Source organism: Haemaphysalis longicornis, unplaced genomic scaffold (assembly GCF_048455015.1).
Source record: "Haemaphysalis longicornis isolate Haplotype H1 unplaced genomic scaffold, Haemaphysalis longicornis Haplotype H1 scaffold_20, whole genome shotgun sequence".
Lineage (NCBI taxonomy): Eukaryota > Metazoa > Arthropoda > Arachnida > Ixodida > Ixodidae > Haemaphysalis > Haemaphysalis longicornis.
The window spans coordinates 4381370-4403784 of record NW_027526296.1 but is presented as its reverse complement, the minus strand read 5'-3'; the positions used below and the strand labels follow the sequence as shown (position 1 = coordinate 4403784).

The window sequence follows — 22415 nt, the reverse complement described above, 5'->3', positions numbered from 1 at the left end:
TAATTTTGACCACCCGGGGATTTTGCCGAAATCTCGGAAACATGGACGTTTTCGCTTTTCACCTCCATCAGAAAAGCGGCTGCCGCGGCCAGGAATTGAACCTGCATCCTTGGGCATGAGTGCAAACCCAGTTCTCTTTCCCGTCTTTATTAGTTCAATAAGACGTGTTTAGTTTTGTGCTATGCTTTGTTACTTGACATTTATTTTTTACCTTGATACGACATAACAGACATCTCGTATAAAGAAAATACAAATAGGCATGCCTACTAACGAGACACAACTACAGATGTGAGCTGTTAAAAAAAAAGTTGGAAAAAAGTATTTTTTTATTTTTTAACCACGGTAACATTGGAGAAAGAAAAAAAAAAAAAAACGGATCATCTCTGAAGAACTTAGTTGTGATGTGACCGATCTGCAGGAAGGGAAGCGCTTTGTAAAATTAGTGCCTTGATGCAAAATCATGCGCAGGTATTGAGAGCAGAGTGGGACTTTTGTGATGCAGCATGTAACAATTATATTATTTTCAGTGTTAACAGAAAAGTTCACCAGGCAGTTACGTCTCTTGTGTTAGAAGTCGAAAGTCAATAATTATCGAACTCTTCTACACTTGCTCCATGATGTTTGCGGTGCCGTCACGTTCACCTGCCATACAGCACGCATCCAGATACAGTTAAACCTCGATGTAACGAAGTCGGTAAAATTCGTAATTTACTTCGTTAGACTGAAATTTTGCTACATTGAAATTCGCAGTTATAATGAAGTATTCATCCCGTGAAGCGTTTCCTACAAAAGATAACGTGGCCCGCATAAACGGCTGGTGCACTGTTTCTGTTTCTGCCGGAGCTAAATCATCAACGCGGACATCAGTGTGAACCGCATTGAGCGTTTTCTCCCCGCAAAAAAGCGCCCCGACAGGCGCGCTGACGCAGCTGCGGAGACCACCTGCACGATGCGGGTAGCTCCAGCGACCGCTTCTGACCGCTCGCTGACACGCAACTCAAGGGGCAAACGAGAGGGGCATGGGAGAAAAAAAGCGGATAACGTGGGCAAAATTTTCACCGCAAAACGTCATGCGCGCCGCTTATGAAAGCGCTCATCAAATATCCTTCACGCCGGTAAGCCTAATTATCGGGCCAGCCGGCATCCCCGACTGTTTCGAAGCTTGTACCATACGGTCCGCGCCTCCCCATTGGCGAAACTGGTCAGGCTCTTCCTACTGCTTCGTACAGCGCGAGTCACTTCCTGGCTGAGGTAGAGTGTACTAGAAGCCGCCGCAATCACGGACGCGGGCGTGGAAAAAAAAAACCGTACGCACAAGGCTTATAAAGATTCGCAAATGCTTGCTGGAACGATGAAACCCAACAAGCATGAGCGAACTCGAACGAAGGGCAAAGCGACGACATGCGGCGGCGGCCCCGATCGTAAGCGGCGCGTATGAGGTTTTACTCTAAAATATTTCGCCCACGTTATCCGCGTTTTTTTTTTTCGCAGGCCCCTCTCATTTTCCCCTCGAGTTGCGTTTCAGCGAGCAGTTAGAAGCGGTCGCTGGAGATACACCCATCATGTGGGGGGTCTCCGTGGCTGCGTCAACGCACCTGTGGTTTTCGGGGCGCGTTTTGAGTTTTTGCGGGGAGAAAACGCTCCATGCGCTTCACGCTGATGCCCACATTGACGATTAAGCTCCGACAGAAACAGTGCGCCAGCCGTGTATACGTATGCCACGCAGTTTTAGACAAGGGGCTCGATCACAGACTTTGTGGCTCGACACATCCGCACCTTGGGCGGCCCGTGTTGCCGTTCGCGTTTTATTGAGACCCCATTTTGGCGCTTGCGTGTGCCAAAATATACCCCTACAACTTAAATTTCATGGCTAGTTCTCCATGACACTTTGTTACATTGAAATTCCATCAAACAAGACTTCGTTACACAGAGGGTAAAAATACATGGTGTGCATACAGTTGAAGTTACGAAAAATTCTGTGGTTCGTTACATCGAGGGTTTCGTTATACTGAAGTTCATTACATCGAGGTTTAACTGTAATTCTCGTTCCCTCCTGGCAAGGTATAGGGTTAGCACTGTAGTTAGTGCACTTGGCTGTGGCTCTAGCGACCCGTGTTCAGGTCCCATGTGAACCCAAATTAGTTTCTATGCATATTTTATTTACTCATTTTCTTTTTACAGCAGCCGTAATTTGGTTCCATTTGTGTAGTCGCCAGCAACTGCAGTCACTTTCCACGTTTGATGAGACATCTCGGCCCTTCGCCTTAAAATGTATGTCGAGCTTTTTAGACATCTGTGCGGAATATTCTTTTTTCAATTTCTCATATATTTTTGAAAAAAAAAAAAAAAAAAAAAACTTGAAAGAAACGTTTTTTTTTCGCGCCACTCAAAATTTCATGAACACACACACACATCTGTACACACAACTGTACAGTGAGGCAAGGAGCCCACATTGCTGTTACAGTTACTCCATCCAAGCATCATTCTCTATTTGCCTTACGGTCTTCAACAATGGTGAATATGAAGTGAAGCCTGTATCCTCTGCTCAAACAGGTTCATTACATGGGGTAACGTACCGGCTTCTACAAGCATACTAGAGTCTGTTCTCGTAATTGCAACGGCATTCATCCGAGTCCCATCCACACCTCCTGGAAGCATTCTAACCCATACATGTATCTGTGCAATCCGCCTTTTTCACTGCGGTGTGCTGCCACCTAGCGTGCCTAGCGGAAGTTGAAGCGGCAGGGTTCGCCGGCGTTTCCTCCGGCTGCATTGTTGTTGTATGCACGGCAATCCCACATTACGGCGAGGAGCAGCCGAAGTTTTTCTTCTGTGTTCGTGTTATAACGCCTTAAGATGACAACCCCTGGTCATAACATAATACCAGGCGGCTTCTTATCACTGAATGAGGGCTGGCAGAGAAATCTCGGACAGATCCGTGTGCCGTCCAAGCAGCAGAGCGAGCAGTACTTGGAGTCGTCTGGCATGAACTGCGACCGCCAGCTCAACAAAGGCCAGCAGTTCGCACACGGCCTTTAACTCTTTCGCTACCGCGCCTATCAAAATCGATCAATTTGATCGATACTTTTGGGAGCGCCTTTTCATAGCGTTCCACGCGTTTCTCGAACAAGTAAGGCTGTTCGGAGTTAGATCAGAAAATGGCCTTTCAAAATTAGTTTTGTTTTCATTTTTGCAACGGAAACGTGATTTTTTACACGCTTTTGAATCACCTGGGTGTGGAAAAGGGGCGTGGTCACCGCGTCACGGCTACCAACGAAGAATGCGTGCAACTCGTAATTACTCTGCACCAGCGCTTGGTTTTTTGCTATCAGTGCGTGAATGGGGAACTAGCAAATGATTTTCAATCGTCAGGTTCGCGCTCTGACAGTAATAATCCCAGAAATCGGCTGAAAATGTGAAGCAGTGCCTGGTTGCAAAGCTACTTTATGATTTTAGGCAGTTTTATTGCCTTTGCGCAAGTTGTTCTAAGTACTGTGGTAGTTCTACTTACCCGAGGACCATTCGCAAACAGTTTACAACAGTTTCGGTTTCGTTTCTGCATCGCGAAATTCATATTTAGCGCTACTACGCAGTTACCCAACTTCAAGGCTACCTGCCATGGCGCCAGAAGCGTCCGCGACTGATCCTCAAACAAAGCACGGCGCTCCCGATTTCCCCCCACCCTAACCCGATTTCTGCGATAAGAACTTCAGATGCAAGTCAAAAGGTCACACCCAGCCGCCAGATATCTGTTACGCCGAGGATAGCGCTTCAAATCGGCCTTACACTGCCAGCTGTTCACCTTCCAGTTTCGTTTCCATGCGAGGGTATATCCGGGTGTCTAATGTTGCTGCTTATTTGAACTGTCTATTCGGACGGAGTCTCTGATAAGTTTTTGTACTGTTTCATTTGAAAAATGTTAGGTGGCGCTGCAATAGAGGAGGCTCGTTGTGCTGATCTTTTTCAGCGCGCAACTGCTACTCGGCCAAAGATCGCAGGGCATGATCGAGCTCATCGTACCTCATTTTTGCGAGCAAGACTACAATTGCGAGTAAGAAGATGATAATAAAGCTTAGCTTTATGTTTTGAGAGATAACTGACTGTGAACGACAACAAGCATCAGCCACGGCGTTCCGTTTTCAACTTCATGCATGTTTTTTTCCGCATCGCGTGCTTGTCCCAAATATTGTGCTCGCTGTAAATGCAAAGTCAGCCATTGACAAGATGTTTTTACGTTATGTGGGGGCAAATTAATGCCTCTGATAACGTCAAACCGCCAGATTTATTCCAGTGAACCACCCGAAATTGCACATTTTGAATTAGAGGTTGGGCTTCACCGCATGACACGAGCACCGTGCGTGCTAACATTTTTTTTTTTATATCTGAAAAACTGTTCCGTGCAAGTCGACATTTTTTTTAGGGTGTGTTTTTGAAATGTTTCCCTACAAAATGTATATTCTAATTTTTTTCTACTACCGGTGGTTTGATATACACAACTCCTTTTTTATCATTTTTTTCGACAACTTGACAAAAATTTTGATTTTTATATTTTTTTTCACAACTATGATATATGAAAACCTTTAAAAAACCGGTGTTATTAGAAACGCCGTTAAATAATCTGCATTTTGTGCTCCTGCAATTAGTGCCTAACCAATTTTTTAGCAGGAAAAAAAATGTTTTCTTGGACCGCTAAAAATTGGTCAATTTTCTGCGGTAGCGAAAGAGTTAAGCGCTGGACACATGTACGATTGGTACACGCGATTCGCATGCGACTGATCGTTACGACTGTCGCCACGACTAGTCGTACGCGTGAATTTGAGACACATGGCCCGATGTGCGCATGCGATGCGTCGTCGGCGTCGCTCCGCCCACTGTTTTTGCTCCATGGTCAACTACGACGATCGCTGAGCTGAATTTGTAGATTCTACACGTTTGTTCGCAAGAAATGGATAAAGCAAGCAATCCTGAAGCGTTTTCTGCCTTTGGAAACAGTCCGCGCACACGCCGGCCGTGCGTGCCAGCTCGGCACACCCAGCGGCTCGAACCGGCGCAGACCACGGTAGCAACCGCGCTTGTCGCTGCTCTTCAGAATCAATCTGATCGTTAGAAAGTTCCACATGCGATAAAGTAGGTGTTAGTGGGGTGAAAAATTGTGCTAAGGATTGTTGTCAGGGCTTATTTTAAAAGCGGCGATCAGATATCTGCTGCGATGCAAGCCTATGCTGACTGGTCGCCGCGGCGCGCGGTGCGCGGTGCGCCGAGTGGCCGAGAGATGGCGATACCTGCGCAGAAGCATCGAATCAGGCTACGCAGATGTCTTGGTCACCGATCGTTCAAACGGCAGTTATAGCTTAAATAAAGTTCCACATGTGAGAAAGAGGATGATAGTGTGGTGAAAAGTTGTGTTACGGATTGTCATTTGCAGTTGCACAGATAGCGGCGATCAAATATCCGCCAGGATGCTAAGCCTAAAGTTTCCATCACCCGAGCCGACCTGAGCAACGCAAGCCGCCATAGCCGATCGCGTGCGGCCGACGGGAAGCGATAGAAGCCGACACCGTTCCCTTTTCGGCACTCCGAGTTACAGCGGAACGCAGCACAAGTTGTGGGCATTTTCCGCACACAACGAGCACACACAAAAAATCAAACGATGTAAATACAACCACGACCCCCTCCCGCTTGTGCGGGAGCTGTGGGGAATGTTGTCTGCGGCCCCTGCCGGACTGCTTAGGGACTCGGCCGCTAGGGGATTGCGCATGCACAGTGAAGTTGTGAAAGAGGCGGATTGTACTTGCATACACATGCACTGGAGGCTCAGTTAAATAAGCTTCAAGGAACCAAAGAAAAAATCCCAGGCCATCTCAACTGCCATGAAACCTGGGGAGGGGCAAAGCATGCAGTGTACAACTGTACTCTTGGCGTTTGGCATTTTTGCCAATGGAGGTGAAACCGTTGCGGGGGGGGGGGGCTAGAAATAAACAACTTTGCTGTAAAAGTCTCATCTTTGAAGCACAAAGCTCTCTAGCATGAGGCGTAAACGAGTGTCCCGGTGTTTTTTTAGTACCGTGACTACATGAGACGACGACTACGACGACGACAAAAGACGCCAACAGCCCCAGCCCCCAAGGGGCTTCGCCTTTAAAATTTGGTCCCCGTGAATCTTTACCACACAAAGGTGAAACATAGAAGTGAGTGCAGATTGCAAGCAACACTGGATGCTGAGAAGCGACAGACTGTTAGAAATATTACTAGTCACCAGTGATGAACACCTAATCTAAGAAAAGCCACATCCAATCCATTTATGTGTAGGTGACACATCAAAATGCTATGGGGCTATGAAACTGCAACATGTGGGAAATTGAAACGCAGCAAGTGAACATAGGTATTCCACGGGGGTCACGAAAGCTTCCTAGAGACGTCGGTCTCAAAAAGAGAGAAACTGAGCAGAGCTACGTGGGTGAGCATTGCGAAAGGGGGCACAGGTAATTTCCAGCCGAATGCGAGCGAAAAGCAGCTCACCACAATCTTCTCGGCCAGCTTGTCGAGGCAGAAGCGCAGGGCAAGCGGGTGCGAGGTCACGCTGGTGGTGCGACCGCCCGACCGGGCCGACTTGCCCGACAGCAGGGCGCTCAGCTGCTCCAGCTTCTCCTTGACCATGTCCGCGGTGGCCAGGGAGTTCACCGGGATGGTCACTGCCTTGAGCAGGTCGAAGCAGTACGGCTTGAGCTGCAGGGGAGAGAGAGACACGGAGGCACAGTAGGGATGGGCTCCCACACGGCCACAAGACGGAACCTGTGGCTCTTGTCATCACTGCCTGGCACCATCACCGTCATTTGAATCCACTCTTTGCTCCCTAACAACGAGAACTCTCCCATTTTTTTTTACTTCTTACCAAGTATGTTGTAACTGTTTGGTTACACAAGTGACCCACCTGCTGTAACCTCCTAAAGTGCAGAGGTGCACTGCCTGACTTGAAAACGCGCAACGAACAGGGGGAAAAATACACAGGAAAGGACGAGGTGAGGCACAGGCTAACAACTGTTAATTAGCATGAGTAGGAGGCGGTTTATACGAAAGACGTAAAAAAACATACATTCAACAAATACAACTTATTGATAAATGCAAGACGTTACATGGTATCTATTTCTTATGCATGAAACCTATTTCACGCAACTTAAGCCGGGTTGAAGGGGAGCTAACACAATCTCCTTCTGCTCCTCACAACATTGCGAATCCTTCAAAGGGATACACGTATGGCGTGTAATCTTAGCATCGTTATGGTTGTTAGCTGCTGGTGGTTCCAGCTGCAGTGAGCGCTTGCCTTTTCTTTGCTCACTGTGGGGCATTTTTGTGCTATCTTGCATTTTTTTTCTGAGCAGTACTTTCACGGCTGATCACAGTAGAGACGGCACAGACATGCAGAAATGAGCCCAGGGGTGCCGCAGTGTCCTGTCACTGCCATCATCACGATCCTTTTCCCGCAGAACCATTTTCTTCTTTCTTGTACTATGGCACAGAGACTGGGCCAATCGCCCTTATAGCTATTACCATAAACATGCTATTACCATAGGTACACTGCTACATATACCCGCTATTACCATAAACGTGCCCTGCTACCTTGGTAATTAGCATGCTTAAATTACTCCTGTACACCTCCAGTGGTGCAACTACGTCCTCTCAATACCACTGTCACAATCCTTTTAACAGTGGAGCTGTTTAAGACTTTCGTGACCGCACCTATTCCCATCGATAGCATGTTATCGATGAATACGAATTCAAATTTTGGCGCTGTCCGAGCGCTCCTGGACAGCTAGCGCCATCCAAAGGGCAAAAGAGGAAGTATTTCATCAGTCTCGCGTTCGAGTTCCTTTCCTCTGTCGCGGGGGGGGAGGGGAGGGGGATTTTTAAAGGTCTTTCACAGTTCGGCGCACATGGCTTTGGTTCCGGCATCGATGCCGCTGGGCGATGATCCACGGGAACAGTGAGTTTTGACGGATTCCAATGAGTCTGAGTTGTAATCTCTGGATGATGGTAGCAGTACAGACACGCCAGACGACTCCAATTCGTCAGACTTCAGTATGGATGGCAAAACTGCATCAAACCGCCCCAGAATGTCAGCAGGTATTTGCCGGTATGTTTCGCTTTCTCCTCAGGCTATTCTATCACTGCCATGCATTGGCTGTTCCGGCCAGTTTTAAAGGTCGCAGCTCTTATCTGAAGGGTGTCGGCTTCGTTCAGGCGGGACCCCTTGGCGCCCGGCTGCACAGAGTGGGGCCAACCTTTGTTTCAACGTGTCGAGAAACTGCCTCACGCGGTGGCATGATAGGCACTAGCGCTTACATTTTTGTATGTATGTAAATAACTTTTGTACCTACAGAGCTCGTATTTGCAGTATTATTCTATAAGGGCCTTGTATTCAAACTGTATGCTTCATATTTTTTTATGTTTACCCTGTGCGAGAGAGAGAGAAATAACTTTATTATGTTTGTTGGGTAGTTGGACGTGGTGGGTGCCCCTAGTCCAGGGCTCCAGTCTCCAGGGCGCCGGTGGCTGCTCTGGCGATCGTTCGGCACTGCTCGTCATAGTCGGCGCTAGACAGTGCCTCACTCCACTGCTCCTCTGTTAGAGGGTGTTTGTGAATTTTGTGGCACCCTGCTGCCGTATGGTAGAGGGTGGCTACTTGGCTGCACTTGGGGCACAGCTTCGGGTATTCGGTTGGGTACAGTTTGTGTAGACGGGAGAGGTGAGGGAAGGTGTTCGTTTGGATTGAGCGGAGTGCTGTTTGATCCTGTCTTTGCAACTTGGGATGAGGATGTGGGAATTTAATTCGGGTTGCTTTGCAGTAGCTTAGAATTTCGGAATATGTGGGCATAACAGGAACAGGAAACTCTGCTTGGCAGCTTTCAGCTCGGGGAAGGGAGGCGCGAGCCCAGGCGTGAGCCTGTTGATTGCCCTCTAGAGTTTCATGGCCAGGGGCCCATATGATTTTGATTGGATTGTTTGATTTGTAGCCGATTGCTAATCTTTTGGGCTGTTTTGCCGATGCGCCCTCTCGCCCACTGCCTGCAGGCGTTTTGGGAGTCAGAAACAATGTTCATTCGTGCATCCTGACCTGAAATGATAGCTAGAGCGATCGCCGCTTCTTCTGCTTCAATAGGTGATGATGTCCGCATGCTATACTCGGTGACAACTTAAGAACGGCACCGGAAGTTGCCGCTGTGCCTTATCACCGTAGCCGGATGTTTCTCCGCGCGGCGCAAGTAGGGCGTTACTGGGAATATTTTGAACATGGCGTGAGCCGTTCCCGTGATTTTTAGGGACTTACTATGCTTATAAACGACTCCAGTGACGACAAACAAACTGCGTGAGACAAGGCAGACGATATCACGCATTCATAGCAAACCCCTTTCAAAACACGCGCGCACTGACGTCACGGGTCCAGCGCTTTGGCGGAGCGATACACTACATGAGGTGGTGCCATTCTTGAGTTGTAACCGAGTATAGCAGTTATGGTGCATTGCTGAATTGGGTTGTGCGCACAGATAGTAGCACTGATGTTTGCATCATTTTTTTTTCTTTTTGTTACTTTTCGTTTTGATATTTTTCTGATAACCTTCATAATAAATCTGTTGTTTGAAATTAGTACTGTACGAAATCCCTATCTTTTCTTTATCATTTCATAATTTACAATTTAGAATCAGTCATTTTCTGTGGCAGGGAAAAAAAAAAATTCCTCAGATTACCCCAAAACAACCAACTTTTCCGCGGTCACGAAAGAGTTAAGCTTGAGTTCCATCCGTACCTGGTATCGCTCAAAACTCGGCGTAATAAAGTGGAGAGAGGAAAAATGCCAGGCCGAGGAGTGCGAGAGGAAGTGGTGAGGAGGCAAGGAGCAAACGAGCAGCTGTGGGGAGTGTGCACCTCAACAACAACAACAAAAAAAATGCTTCCCATTGTTGGACTCGCCCTCACTGACTGTGCCACATCGCATTCGGGTCGCTCAGCATTCCTTTTGAATTCACAGCACAGGCGTTGGCTTTGGACTTAGGCTTCGGACTCTGACTTTGGACTATTTTGGACTTTAAGGAGCCATGAAGAGAAAACAAAAGTTTGTTTTATTCGAAAGATTAGGTGTTTCATAGTACCCCAAGCGCTTTCCCGGAAGCAAATGATGCTTTATTCACTGAGAAATAAGGCAATTTAAGCCAAAATTTTCAATCTCCCGCTAAAATTGCATATTTCGTCACGTGAACAATGGCGTCATAGAGCCGGTCCATGAAACAGATACTTAGTATGTCGACTCCATATAGCACCCACACGCGGGAGTCGACCAAGACGGCGGCCATTTTAAAAATACTAGTAAAACCTAGTGTACCCGCAGCCCTAGTCATGGAATTGCCATATCTGGAGAACAAAACTCTCGCCGAGGAGCTCGGGCTTGCGTTTAACAACCTCACACCACTTGAACGCTCAATGCTTCTAAGTGCACGAGCGGCAAGAGTTGTGGGATACGCGGTGGACGGGAAAGCGACCATTCCGCGATAGCCACAACAGACGAACGCCCAGCCGTCGGCACCGCTGCCTCGTCAGCCCCGTCGCGACGGATGAATACAGACCGGTACGCATGTGCCGTATTTTCAATTTCAGTAGCAGTATCGCTTATGCCAGTTGGCCGGTGTCGTGTATGGAAAGCCGTTCGCTCGAGCTCTCTGCTCCGACCAGAAAGATTCAAGCGTCAATGCGCGGTGTGTACGGCAATTTTTTTCCCCAAGGTCAGAGCGCTTTGATTGCAATTTGACGAAGTCGGCGACGAGCGCCAGCATGTCCGGGTCTCTGCCGTAATCACTTCCTTGGAAATGAAGCGAGCACACTTGTACTTCCTTTAGCTCTCTTTCTCCTCCGTTTGCAAAGTTCACAAAACGTAGCCACTTGCTTCGCCGAGGTTCGTCGTTGGGCAGCACATGAAAGGAGATCTCACCGGCGGGGATGTCGCACTCCCTCGTCGATTTGCCCGTACTACATGGGCATTTCAAAGCACAGCAAAGAAATTTCATTGTAAAGTACTCGAACAAACTGAAGTTTTCAGTGGTTGTAAACTGTAAACGAGCTCGTAACGACAGCAGCAAGCCAACACGACCTCCATACCGAAACCTGTGCGACAAGTGGCACTATCTCGTTGCTGCTCTGTGTTCCTTACTCCCCTTGTTTCTATTTTTACCTTTGCTGGTTGGCGATATGACGGCCAACCTCCTGTGAAGGGATTACGATACCAAGCAAGGTCGCGGCTGTGCGTGCTGGGACGGTTCGTTGGCCCCGAAGAGCCTCGAACCCGAAAATTCGTCTGCGCGACGGTGGCGACGGCGAGATGTCGAGTTCGGCTGGCGGTAGTTTCGTACGCATTGGCATACACGCTCGCGTGTTCGTTCGGAACTTCAACCGTTTACTCCACCGTTCTTTGTCATAAAAAGAATGTGCAGTATGTTTCACGGGCATTTAGCTCGCTATGCAAACTGTAAGCCCTGCCTAACATGCGTTTGCTTTTGCCGGCCTCCGCCAATCACAGAGCATTCTCGAGCGACATCATAGGTTCTGTTGCGGAAAATGAGCTGGTGGGTCGCATGGTCATTTCCTTTTTTCCTAATTATGTAGCTTATTTGAGCGAAGTTTGCGTTATAAGTGGTGTCGTTATGGTTCTAACGAGGCAATCTTTCGAATGAACCAAACTTGTGTTTTCTCTTCATGGCTCCTTTAGGAGGGAAGATTTTGGAGTTTGATTTGACTAAGTTTTGCACGAAGAAAGCTTCACTTTTTAAACATCTTTCTATTAAGAAAAGGGCTTTGTTTTTTCTCTCTGTAACATTTTCTTCTTCTTTCCTTGGTTTTGAAAACCTTGAACAAGAACAAGAGTACTTTCAACGAACAAAGTTTTCGATTCACAAGCAGTTACGAAAGGATTGGTTCACGGAATTCTTTCTAAACAACGCGTTCAACAGCAATTCACCGAGGCAAAAAGTCTGTGCTTTGGCAATACACCAAAGAGCGGCGAAAACATCGGTGGCAGCAGAAGAGGTGAGGTCCCCGACACTGCTTGCTTCCACAGATATGAACTGTTGCTGGCTGTCAACTGGACTGTTTTCCAACCATGGACTCAACACGTGACCTTTAATGTTAAAAATGAGGACACCCTGCCTTGCTCATGAGTGTCGTCATCCCAATAAACATGAATTCCTTCCCGTAGAGAGGTCATCAAGATGGATCTTGGCGGCTCTTCCCGTTCCCAACAAGACCGCCATTTGGCTAGGTTAGGTCATTAGCCCTGTAATGCCCAATGCATCATATCAGGTACACTATCTTTCGTATTTTTCTACTCGCCTCTGGGCCTTTTGACTGCCAACAAATGCCCACTAGTATCATTTCTGATACCTCCTAAGTGTTTTTCAAAAATCTATAGCTCGATGACTCGCCGCATTGATTCCCAAATGCAGTTTGCAAGATGGATACCTCCGTCGTAAGCGCTCCCGGTGGGTCTGCACCTACATTCAATGGTTATATGATACACTTTTTTTACCGGGTGTATGATGCATTATATACCCATTTTATATACAGGTTTTTTTTTTTTTCAGTTTCAGTTTCATTTTATCAGTAGGTATAAACATACCTACATGTAAATTGGTATATGCTACATTATATACCTACATTATCTATGTAGGTATATATGTGCTTACTCTTTATGCGTTTATGATACGCTATGTAATTTTGACACCCTGGGAGAAAAAAAAATTTTTTCTCCACGTTTTTTCATTGTTTCAGTCACAAACTGCAATGTAACAAAGCATTAAAATTTTTATTTATTGTTTTCATTGGTTGGGCATTACAGGGTTAAAGTTGCGCATGATGACATGCCAAGCAACGTCACACTCACTGCACATCAAGCTGTGGGGAGCGACGATGTTAAACCTAGAAGTGCACCGCCAGGCCTAACGTTAGGCTGCGCATACTGAATTGCAATGGCGCTCTACTGTGCCACTCAGGCAGACGCAATGAAGCCCATCACAGATCACGCTAGCCAGGAAACGAACCTCTCCCACTTACCACATTTACTCGAATCTAGGCAGATACTTTTTTTTTCAAAGTCGCTTGCGAAATTCAGGGGTCTGCTTAGATTCGAGGATGCGGCTTTCCTGCTACTGCTAGACACTCAATGCCACCTCGCGGCTACAGGCTTGCAGCCAGCAGGCTTTCAAATTGGGTTTTCAGAACTATATACGGTTTTCAAGCTCCATTTGGCCTGTTTAAACGTTGTGAACCATATGTTGTGAACCAAGCTCTGAGCGTTCCGTGATTGCTTGTGTACGTCGTCGCGTGACCTCGAGAAGCACCTGTGTTCACGGCACGACAACGCTCACGAAGCGGTGCTACTACACAGTGACTTTCAAACGGAAGGTAGACTTGGAGGGTGAGGGAACTTCAAACCTCCAAATACAGCAAGAGTTCGGAGTCAATGAGAAGAATGTGCGGAAAGTAGCGGAAGTGAAAGCGGAAGTGAATAGCGGAAGTGAAAGCAGCGGAAAGAACTTTTCGACTGCACCGCCAAGCGAATGGCCTTCACAGGACGCAAGAAAGATCTACACCTTGAGTTGGAGAAGGAAGTCGCTGACTTCACCCAGCGGCAAAGAGAGGGTGGAATGCCTGTGATGACAGACGTAATACAGGCGAAGGCGAGGGAGATCGCAAATATTTGAGGCGTTGTGTGGGCTCGGTTGAAGGCCAGCAGGGGCTGGGTCACTCGTTTTATGAAGTGGTTTGGGTTCAGCCTGCGAGTGAGCATTCAACGCGATACGACAAGCACCGCAAAAAATAAACCGCATGTTCTGGTCTCGGTCCATTGCCTTTTTGTAGCGTAAGCTACACTGGCCGAGGTTGAGCAGTTGCGCGTGTGCCGTGAAGGGCCGTTCTGCGCAAGCGCGAGGGACATTGGATTGGATTGGCTTGGATTGGATTAAAGTGGATTGAGTTGAATTGTGTTGCGTCAGACACACTGGCGCCGGTGCGTGCCGAGGTATGCACCTCAATTGCACAGTAGCCAAGTCTGACGCTGCACCGGAGCCACTTGATAGCCGTTTCGCGTGGCTTGTGAAGAACCGTGCTGAGCATGCGCGAGGAGCAGTGACTAGACAGGACTGGACTGGACTGGATTGGACTGGATTGCTGAACCTTAGCTCACGCTACGTATATCCTGGCATAGCAGAGCTAAGCCACTACTAATTTTTTCATTTGGCTAACATTCGAGGTAAGTCTTTTCTTTAATTTCTGACCTTCTGAATTTCGGGGGTCGGCTTAGAATCGAGGCCGGCCTAGATTCGAGTAAATACGATAATTGTCCCAGCATCGTCTCCCTCTCCCAGTATGTTTGCACAGGATGTCACACCTCTTCAGCACTCCATAACCATTGTGGGGAATCATCATCGTTCCACAACCCAAATATCTCTTTCGAAGTAGCTAATTTACCAACGGATTGTTGAGTACTTTCCGACAAGCATTACGAGCCACACAGGCTAGCCCTCTTCAGACGCAACGGGACAAAAGACAGAACTGCTGACCTTCTTGTCCTGCGTCAGCTCCTTGTAGGAGTCCTGCCACTGCTGTAGATGGTCCAGGATGCCTGCGTGGTACTTGAGCTGGTCGGTTTCCTCCTGCCCGGGGCCTGCTACAAGTCCGGAGCAAGTCAGAGAGAGAGAGAGAGCAGCACTGCTCTAGCATCCTTCCAAGGCAACAACCAGAGTCTCTCAAGAGACCATATTCACATCTGGTCAATCTTTGGTTAACATGAAAGGGACCTGACTGGGTCCACAATGGAAGCGGTCGGCTACATACCACATGTTGTCCACAAGGAGCCAAAAAAAAACAAAAGGCTTTGAGAAAGGGGGGGGGGGGGGATACAAGAATAACAACAGTAATAAAATGCATGCAAAGAAAGCATTTTTAACAGTTCAAGATGTCCCAACTTATGTGTTAATTCACTCTATGTTAACCGACCACATCTGTGTGACCGCAGTGGTATTGTCCCTGCAGTAGACGCACGTCAGGCTGACACCATTGCGAAATGCAAACTTTTAAGTCTTTTAAGACCCCTCTAACAAAATGTGTAGAGCCTACACTCCACAAGCAGGCAACCAAGCTTCAGGTGCTGCAGATGCATCCATCTGCAGCACACTCGATTTCAGAGTGCAGCCACCTCACGTGGAAATTTCGTGATTGGCCCACGGTTGCACTCGTAGACCCTTCAAAACAGGGTAACCCATCATCATTATTTTCTGTTTCCTTACAGGTGGTTTTTAGCCCATTCGTTGTAACAATACCTTGCCACAACAAACAACGGCAAGGTTGCTTTTATTAATTAATAACAACATATACTAGGAGATGATGCAGGCAAATTCTGAAACAAGCACCTCTTGAATTAAAAACGAAAGAGGTAATGGCGGGACATCCAGAAAAGCTGACCTGAGAGCTAACTTGGCAGTTATTTTCAGGATGTAGTGAAAGAAAGACACGAAGGAGACTAGGGCCGTGGCTGCTCTAAACAGGGATGACCGATTTAATCACACGGGAACCTCTACATGATGATGAGAATTGGCGCACACCAAGTGGGAGACTTACTATCCTCTCGTGCCTGTAACACTTGCGTATGCCCTAATTAGGTACAAGTGCTGCACCACGAGCCAAACTTCCCGGCTGTTCAGCAGCTTTCCCGGCTGGAACGTTTTGGCGCAGTCCCTCTACCACGTTCCTGGTGCAGCCAGGCCCACAGTTCATCCAACAGCTTGAGCGGCAGGTAGGCTCACGTGCTGATGCACGTAGTGCTGTGATGCACGCTGGACATCTCTGCACCAAGCACAACTTGAACGTGTGGAATCGGTACACCGTCGTCTTCAAGCACAGAAAACTTTTGCTCTTTGGTGCCTCACGACGCTGCCACTTTTGTGGCGCAATGCCTCCGCTGCCGTGTCTTGCAATTCAAGCAGACAGTGGCTAAAGGCAACCTGTGCTTTTCTTCGGAGTTGTCAGACCCGTCACCGTGATCTGCGGTTTTGTCGTCACGCCGTTCTGTTCATACAGACCCAGCGACATTTTGGCGGTCGTGTCTGGCTCAATAGGTGAATGTCGCCTGTGTGGTACTGGCAGTCTGCTGTGGAGTGGTATCTCTTCAAGCCTTTTGCGCATTCCGCAGCAAGTCCTGATGGTGAGTAGCTGCAAGCAACAAATGTTAATGTTTTCAGTCCGCAGACACATGCGACTCGGACGACTTTTGTTTCATAGGACACCAAATCCTGCCACATCCTTTATTCCTGCCCATGAGCAATTCATAGCTGCGACGAACAATTAGTCCACAATCCTAGCGTTCTGGTTGTCTGTCCGTAACGTCACTTCTTGGAGAGCTGTCGTAAAGTGCAGTCACCTCTTTTGTTACCAGTGGCGCTTCCACCATGGTGCAGCTTTCAGGACAGCCAAGCGTCACCAAGGTGAAGCGAATGACCACCAAGCTCTACGCCGATCCGTCTGAAATGTTTCCAGTCCTTTTAATCACGTAGCGACTGTTCTGAAGGTGACGTCAGGCAACTTTCCGTATCTAGCTGTTACAGTAGCTTTGTTGCAGTGAGTCAAGTGGTATTCCAAGATTGGTATTGTTCATGCTTCGGGTTTTCTTTTCTCTAGTTCCCACTTCTGACCAGTTCATTTTCGTAATGGGTGTCAGCTCGAAATACAGCTCTGCTAGATCTCACCCAGGCCTTGCTGTTTTGTCACAACAACCAGAAGTGATGAGCGAGGGCGGTTCGGAGTTGCTAACTTCAGGAAGATGGAATGATTCAGACTTATGCGCAGGTGCAACTTCCCGCACAACTTCGACGATTGGTAATAGTTGAGTTGAAAGAAGTTCCGGTACGGATTCACCCTTCATGAAGTCTAAAATGAATCTGTACTTGAACTCACATGGTAGTGTTTTTTTATTTTCTTTTGCATAGTTGACTTCATGTTTTTCATCATCTTCTTGGGAGCCACTGAATCGTCCTTGTCTGCGGCAGGCATGGCCTTGTGTTTGTCACACCTGTCATTCATTGGGGTGCTCGATGCTACATCATCATTTTGGAATGGTGAAGCCTGGGTTGTAATGATGGCTTGTTCTTTTAAGAAGACTTCAGAGACACTAATGGATGCATTGTTCAAGGTATTAGTCTCTAACAGCTCCCCGCGTTCTGGTAGGGACACGAAAAAAGGCGTCTTCACTTCGTTTTCTCAGCGTGAGGGATATATCTGGCTGCTGCACCGGTGGCCCCTTGGTTGACAAGAAGGGTGGCTCCGAGTGCTTAGCTTTGCTTTTCACATTGACAACACCAGCAAAGAATCAGGTGGTTGTGGGTCATTGCGAGAGGCTTTGGCAGGACAACTTGCGAAGTCCATGAAGCGAGTTGAGAAGGAGCGTCTAGGGGCTGCAGTGCCATTGACGGTAAATTTCATGCCGGACGCGCGCAGATTGTTCAAGGTCAAGCGGAGCAGATTGAGGGCACGGCATATCCTTCCCTGGTCTTGCAAGGTGTTGGAATAATAGTGTTTGAACTCATCACCTCCAAGTAGGTCACTGATCACCTTGTTCAGCTCACCGAGTTCCCCATCCTTCTGTACAAGGTCATTTATGGCTTCTCGAAAGTCACAGAGGGACGGTGAGGAGCCTTGCTAGAGATCAGTCGCTGCTTTCAGCAGTGATGCCACAAAAAACCTTCCATAATGTACGCTACTCAGGAGACATTTGGTTGATCCCAAGTGCAGTGTCTTGGACTTGATGTTGCCTATTTGTGTCAGGTTGAAGGTTCTAGATGGTCGTAGGTGAGCAGTCAAGGCCATCCATGGTGACCTCTGGCTGAGGGCGGGGCTGGACAATCAAAGTTTTTGTGAACCTCAAGCTAGAGGTGGTGCCGATGGTCTCCTTTGTGGCGTGCAGCCATCTTCCCGGATTTAACGGCACCAAATGTAGTGGTAGAAAGACTCCAGGAAGATCGGGGCAATGGCTGCTCCAAACAGGGATGCCTGATTTAATCACATGGGAATCTATGCACAATGATGATGATGACGATGACTGGCACATACCCATTTAACACATGGTATTAAGGACATCCCACTTGTTTCTTGACTCAAGGGGCTTTGTCTTGTGCATAAAGACGAGACCAGTATTTAGCTACTGCATTTTCCTCGACAAGCCTCATAACCAAGGGTAGAGCTACACAGGTTGGCAAACTTTAGAGTGCTTTGCTGGCCATATCTAAGCCTCTGCAAGTGCGAAGAAGCGTGGAACAGACCCAAGGAAGGCACTAAAGGTTACAGGTGAGCATTGACTATCAAATTATCTATCAGCTAGAAATCTACACTACACGTATATACCAAACCGAAGGCGCATATCACATTAACAAAACAAAACAAAAACAAAGCTGCTTACACGCAGTGTCACTTTCTTTCAAAGACATCTAAACACTTGCCTAAGTACAGGCAGCGAAGTAGAACTGCTCATCATGATGGGCTGCTAACAGATGCACAGGTCGGCTTCTTTTTTTTTTTTTTTTTTTAATGTGATAGGTGCACTGAATCCTGAATCCTCACAAGTGAAACCATGCCACGACTTGAAGTGGATGCAAAATAGATATTTCTGAAGCAGACACAGCTTTATGCAGTCTGTGTAGTGCCTGTTTTGACTGAATAAACCGCTTGACAGTCGGCCATTGGAAGTGGCCTTCGGGGCCTGCTGCACAAAATAAAGATATATGTACTCCGCTAAATTACTACAAGCGAGAAAAGTTGCACACCCCAAACTCCCACAGATGCAGATCTCGCACATTTTACTCTAAATACTGTGCAACAGAAACAGACGTGATTGCAAGCTTTCAATGTGCACAGTCCCATTCACTGCACTGACTTAAAAAAAAAACCATGCTAGAAGAATGCAAAAAAGAGGGGTGCACTTGTTTTATTGCGCCCCTTCCGTGCCTTTGACCATAAAAGCGTGCACTGTCCATAAAGATGCAGAATTAAAAAAAATAAAAAAGCATTAATTCGGTGCAGATTAGGCACAATGCAGGTGACCGCAGTTCCTTCCACCGCGGAAACTTGCACTACAAAGGCAAGTACTGCATTAATTAAAAAAAAAGGCATTCACTACGAATCAAGGCGAACTGGGCACAGTGCAAGCAATGTGCACGTGACTAGAGTAGGGGGAGAGGGGAGAGGGCATTCGATGCGAAGAACAAACTTGCGTTGGGTACAGCACAAGCGGCACAGTGTGCGGGCGACTCTTATGTGCAAGCACTGCTTGGGTGAATACTGTCCATTTCACCACCACCGTGACTGGCAACTAGAGAAGAAGCAAGCGCTGCCTGAGGGGGTTGGGTGTGGGGGAGAAAAAAAAAGCATTCATTGTGAATAAACTTGCACTGAGTATGGCTTAAGCAAGATGCACGTGACCGCAGTCCATTCCACCAACTCTGCACAGCGCTGCAAGGCTACAAGAGGCAGCAGCCAAAGAAAGACGCTGACTACGTCTACGTCTGCTCCCACAAGTGCAAAAGCAGACGGCGCCGTTTTGCGGGACTTCGTACTAGGGGAGCAAAACTATCCATAAATTAGCTATAGATACTCTTGAGAGGTTTGGAGAAATGGAGACTGCAGTAGTACTTCAATATGAATAGCCTTTTCGATAGTTTTAAGATTGCTGCCTGTCTTTGAAGGTTTGCGCTGCCTGAACCGCAGAGCAAGAACAACGTGAGGGGAAACGACGCTTCCTAGGGCGCCTAGATAACGTCACAAGCACTTGGTCTAGGTTAAGCTGTGTATGACAGCTGCATCTTACTGGTACTCGCCTACAGGGCAGAAACTCGGAGGCTCACTAAGGGGGTTCAACTTAAATTGAGGATGACTCAGCGGGCGATGGAGCGGAAGATGATAGGTGTAACATTAAGGGACAAGAAGAGAGCGGAGTGGGTCAGGGAACAAACGCGTGTTAAGCACATACTAATAGAAATTAAGAAGGAGAAGAAATGGGCCTGGGCAGGGCATGTAATGCGAAGGCAAGATAACCGTTGGTCATTAAAGGGGTCCTGAAATACCTTCCGCCGATGCATGGATGTACATGTACCCAAATAAAGCAATGTATTTGCAATCTCCTCCCGCGAGAATTTTGTTAAAGAGATGAGTAATAGCTGAGAAATCGTAAATCAAAAACCGCGCATTATCGTCGCTCCACGTTTCCTCCTCCTTTCGACTTACTCTCCGCTGTTCACGGCGCGCGAGCCTTGCCTCCCATGATGCTGCGCTCCGCAGCGGTGACGTACTTCCGCTATTGCGCTGCTCAGACTGTCGTCTGCTACGGGCAAGCTTTGTTGACACCATGAATCCCACACTCCGCTCAAGGCTGGAAAAGCGAATGAAAAATCTGGCCGCATGTATGCGGCGGCCTGGACTTGCCCTTTCGCGGTGTACGTTGCTGGCGGCACGTGACTTTTTATCGGCGGCGAACTCGCAGCCGCACGGGGAGGGTCGTGCGCTCGTTCCCTTGATGCACCGCGCATTGTTTATACAAAAAGCGCCGTATCAGATGTGGCCCCGCTGGTGCCGGGTCTTATTTTGCGGCGGTGGTAATTCCTGCCGGCGGCATGTGAAAAAGTCATATTAAACCGATATAGAACCTGTGCATAAAACACTTCAATCATGTGACCAGTTCAGCTTGGGGCGACGCGTGGTGGAGAGCGGCAATGTTAGCAAAACATGCTCCGGCGCGGCTCTGAGCTTTCAAGCGCTGGAGCGAGTGCCATTTCTTTTACAATCTCAAACATCGATTGCCTTGGCAACAAGGCACAAACCGCTCCAGAAGTCAGTTACGGTTGCGTGATCCCGGTTCAGCTTGGGGCCCCACCTCGCGACATGTGGGCACTGCAGGCGTACCACTCACTCCCATTGGGAAGTGCGAGATGCGTTTGGCATTACAGGAGGCGATGGTGTGTGTGTGTGTTGTGGACGCCTTTGTTTCGCGATGAAATGCGACGTTGTGCTTCTGCGGGTGGATAGTGCTTCCCATGGTCTGGATTATCTTTCTCGAGCGACGTACGACTCAACCTCGCATGGGGTATGTGCAGTGTGCGTGGCTAAAAGCCATCGCTTTGTGCGCCAGAGTTAAGTGACTTGCTGTTCGTCCCCGCAAAGCACGCGCGAGGTGAGTACCGAATTTACGACGGGCAGGAGGCAACCCATCCTCTGTCAATCGTGGTTCAGACTTTCAATGCATGTTGTGACGTTGTGTTCGTTAGAAACGCATCTCTGGATTGTTTTGAAGTTGAATAAAATGTATGCGTCAAACCCGGGCATTCGGCTCAGGGCGTTCTCTCCGATTGCACGAAAGAAGTGCCACGGGGCTTCAACGCTTTCTTTATGGAACGTACTCAGGTAACAGAATATCCATGTCGTGTTATGGCCATGCTGCATTCAATACAAACGGTTAAGCGTTTGTTTTACACTTGTTTCGTTTGTCGTAAAATGCCCAAGCACTCCGGCACTCCGCTGGCAGATCAGCCGGCGAGCCGACGCTGAGCAGACGACCCATCTCTTTGCCGGAAGTGCGTGAAAAAGCCGCCCAATAGCAGGATGTCTAGCTCATGACGAACATCTGGGAATCGATGATGTAGACATGTGAAGATGGCGGCGTCCAAAAACACGAAGGGAAGGGTGAGAAAAAAACGACAAACTTTGCAACAAAAGTGTGAGCTTTCCGCTGCGCGTAAAGGAATAATACTTGGCACAGAGGACGTTGACGACCCAATCTAACGTTTGCGCTAGTTCATTTAGTGTGCTCAAAATGCCTTTCAGGGCCCCTTTAAGGGTAACAGAGTGGATCCCTAGAGAAGGCAAGCGTGGCAGGGGGCGGCAGAAGGTTAGATGGGCAGACGAGATCAAGAAGTTTGCGGGGATAAAATGGTCGCAGTTAGCACAGGAGAGGGATAATTGGAGATCTATGGAGAGGCCTCTACCTTGCAGTGGGCCTAGATAGGTTAGTGATGATGATGGTAATGGTGATGAAGAAGAAGAAGAAGAAGAAGCTAGCAGCGCATCTGTCACGAAAGAGGAAACAGCGCGGCCACTGCAATCAGCATTTCACTACGCCGTCCCGGAATGAATTGTGGCCCCTATCATTTCGTCTGTCAGATGCTGCTACCCTTTCATTTGCAGTCACAGCTACAAAGCTTTGTAGGCTGCATTGTTTTCCATTGTGACATTATCCGGTTGCTCGCCTGCGCTTTCCACAATGGCCGTTCCGCCTCCTATATTATTCTTGCTCCATAGCCTGGACTCACAAGCTGCAGCCTGTGTGCTGTGCTCGGCAT

At 48.0% G+C, this 22415-nt stretch overlaps 1 protein-coding gene across 2 annotated transcripts in view; it reads right to left on the bottom strand.

The window, feature by feature from the left end:
* Positions 1–22415, bottom strand: part of Gle1 (Gle1 RNA export mediator) — a 48343-nt gene that overhangs the window by 9798 nt on the left and 16130 nt on the right. For both annotated transcript variants that reach the window (XM_077701064.1, XM_077701065.1), the window contains exons 8-9: positions 14601–14707; positions 6520–6726 (exon numbers count right to left, since the gene is read on the bottom strand). In XM_077701064.1, coding sequence (XP_077557190.1) covers positions 6520–6726; positions 14601–14707 — 314 coding nt within the window. The remainder of the gene's footprint in view (positions 1–6519; positions 6727–14600; positions 14708–22415) is intronic.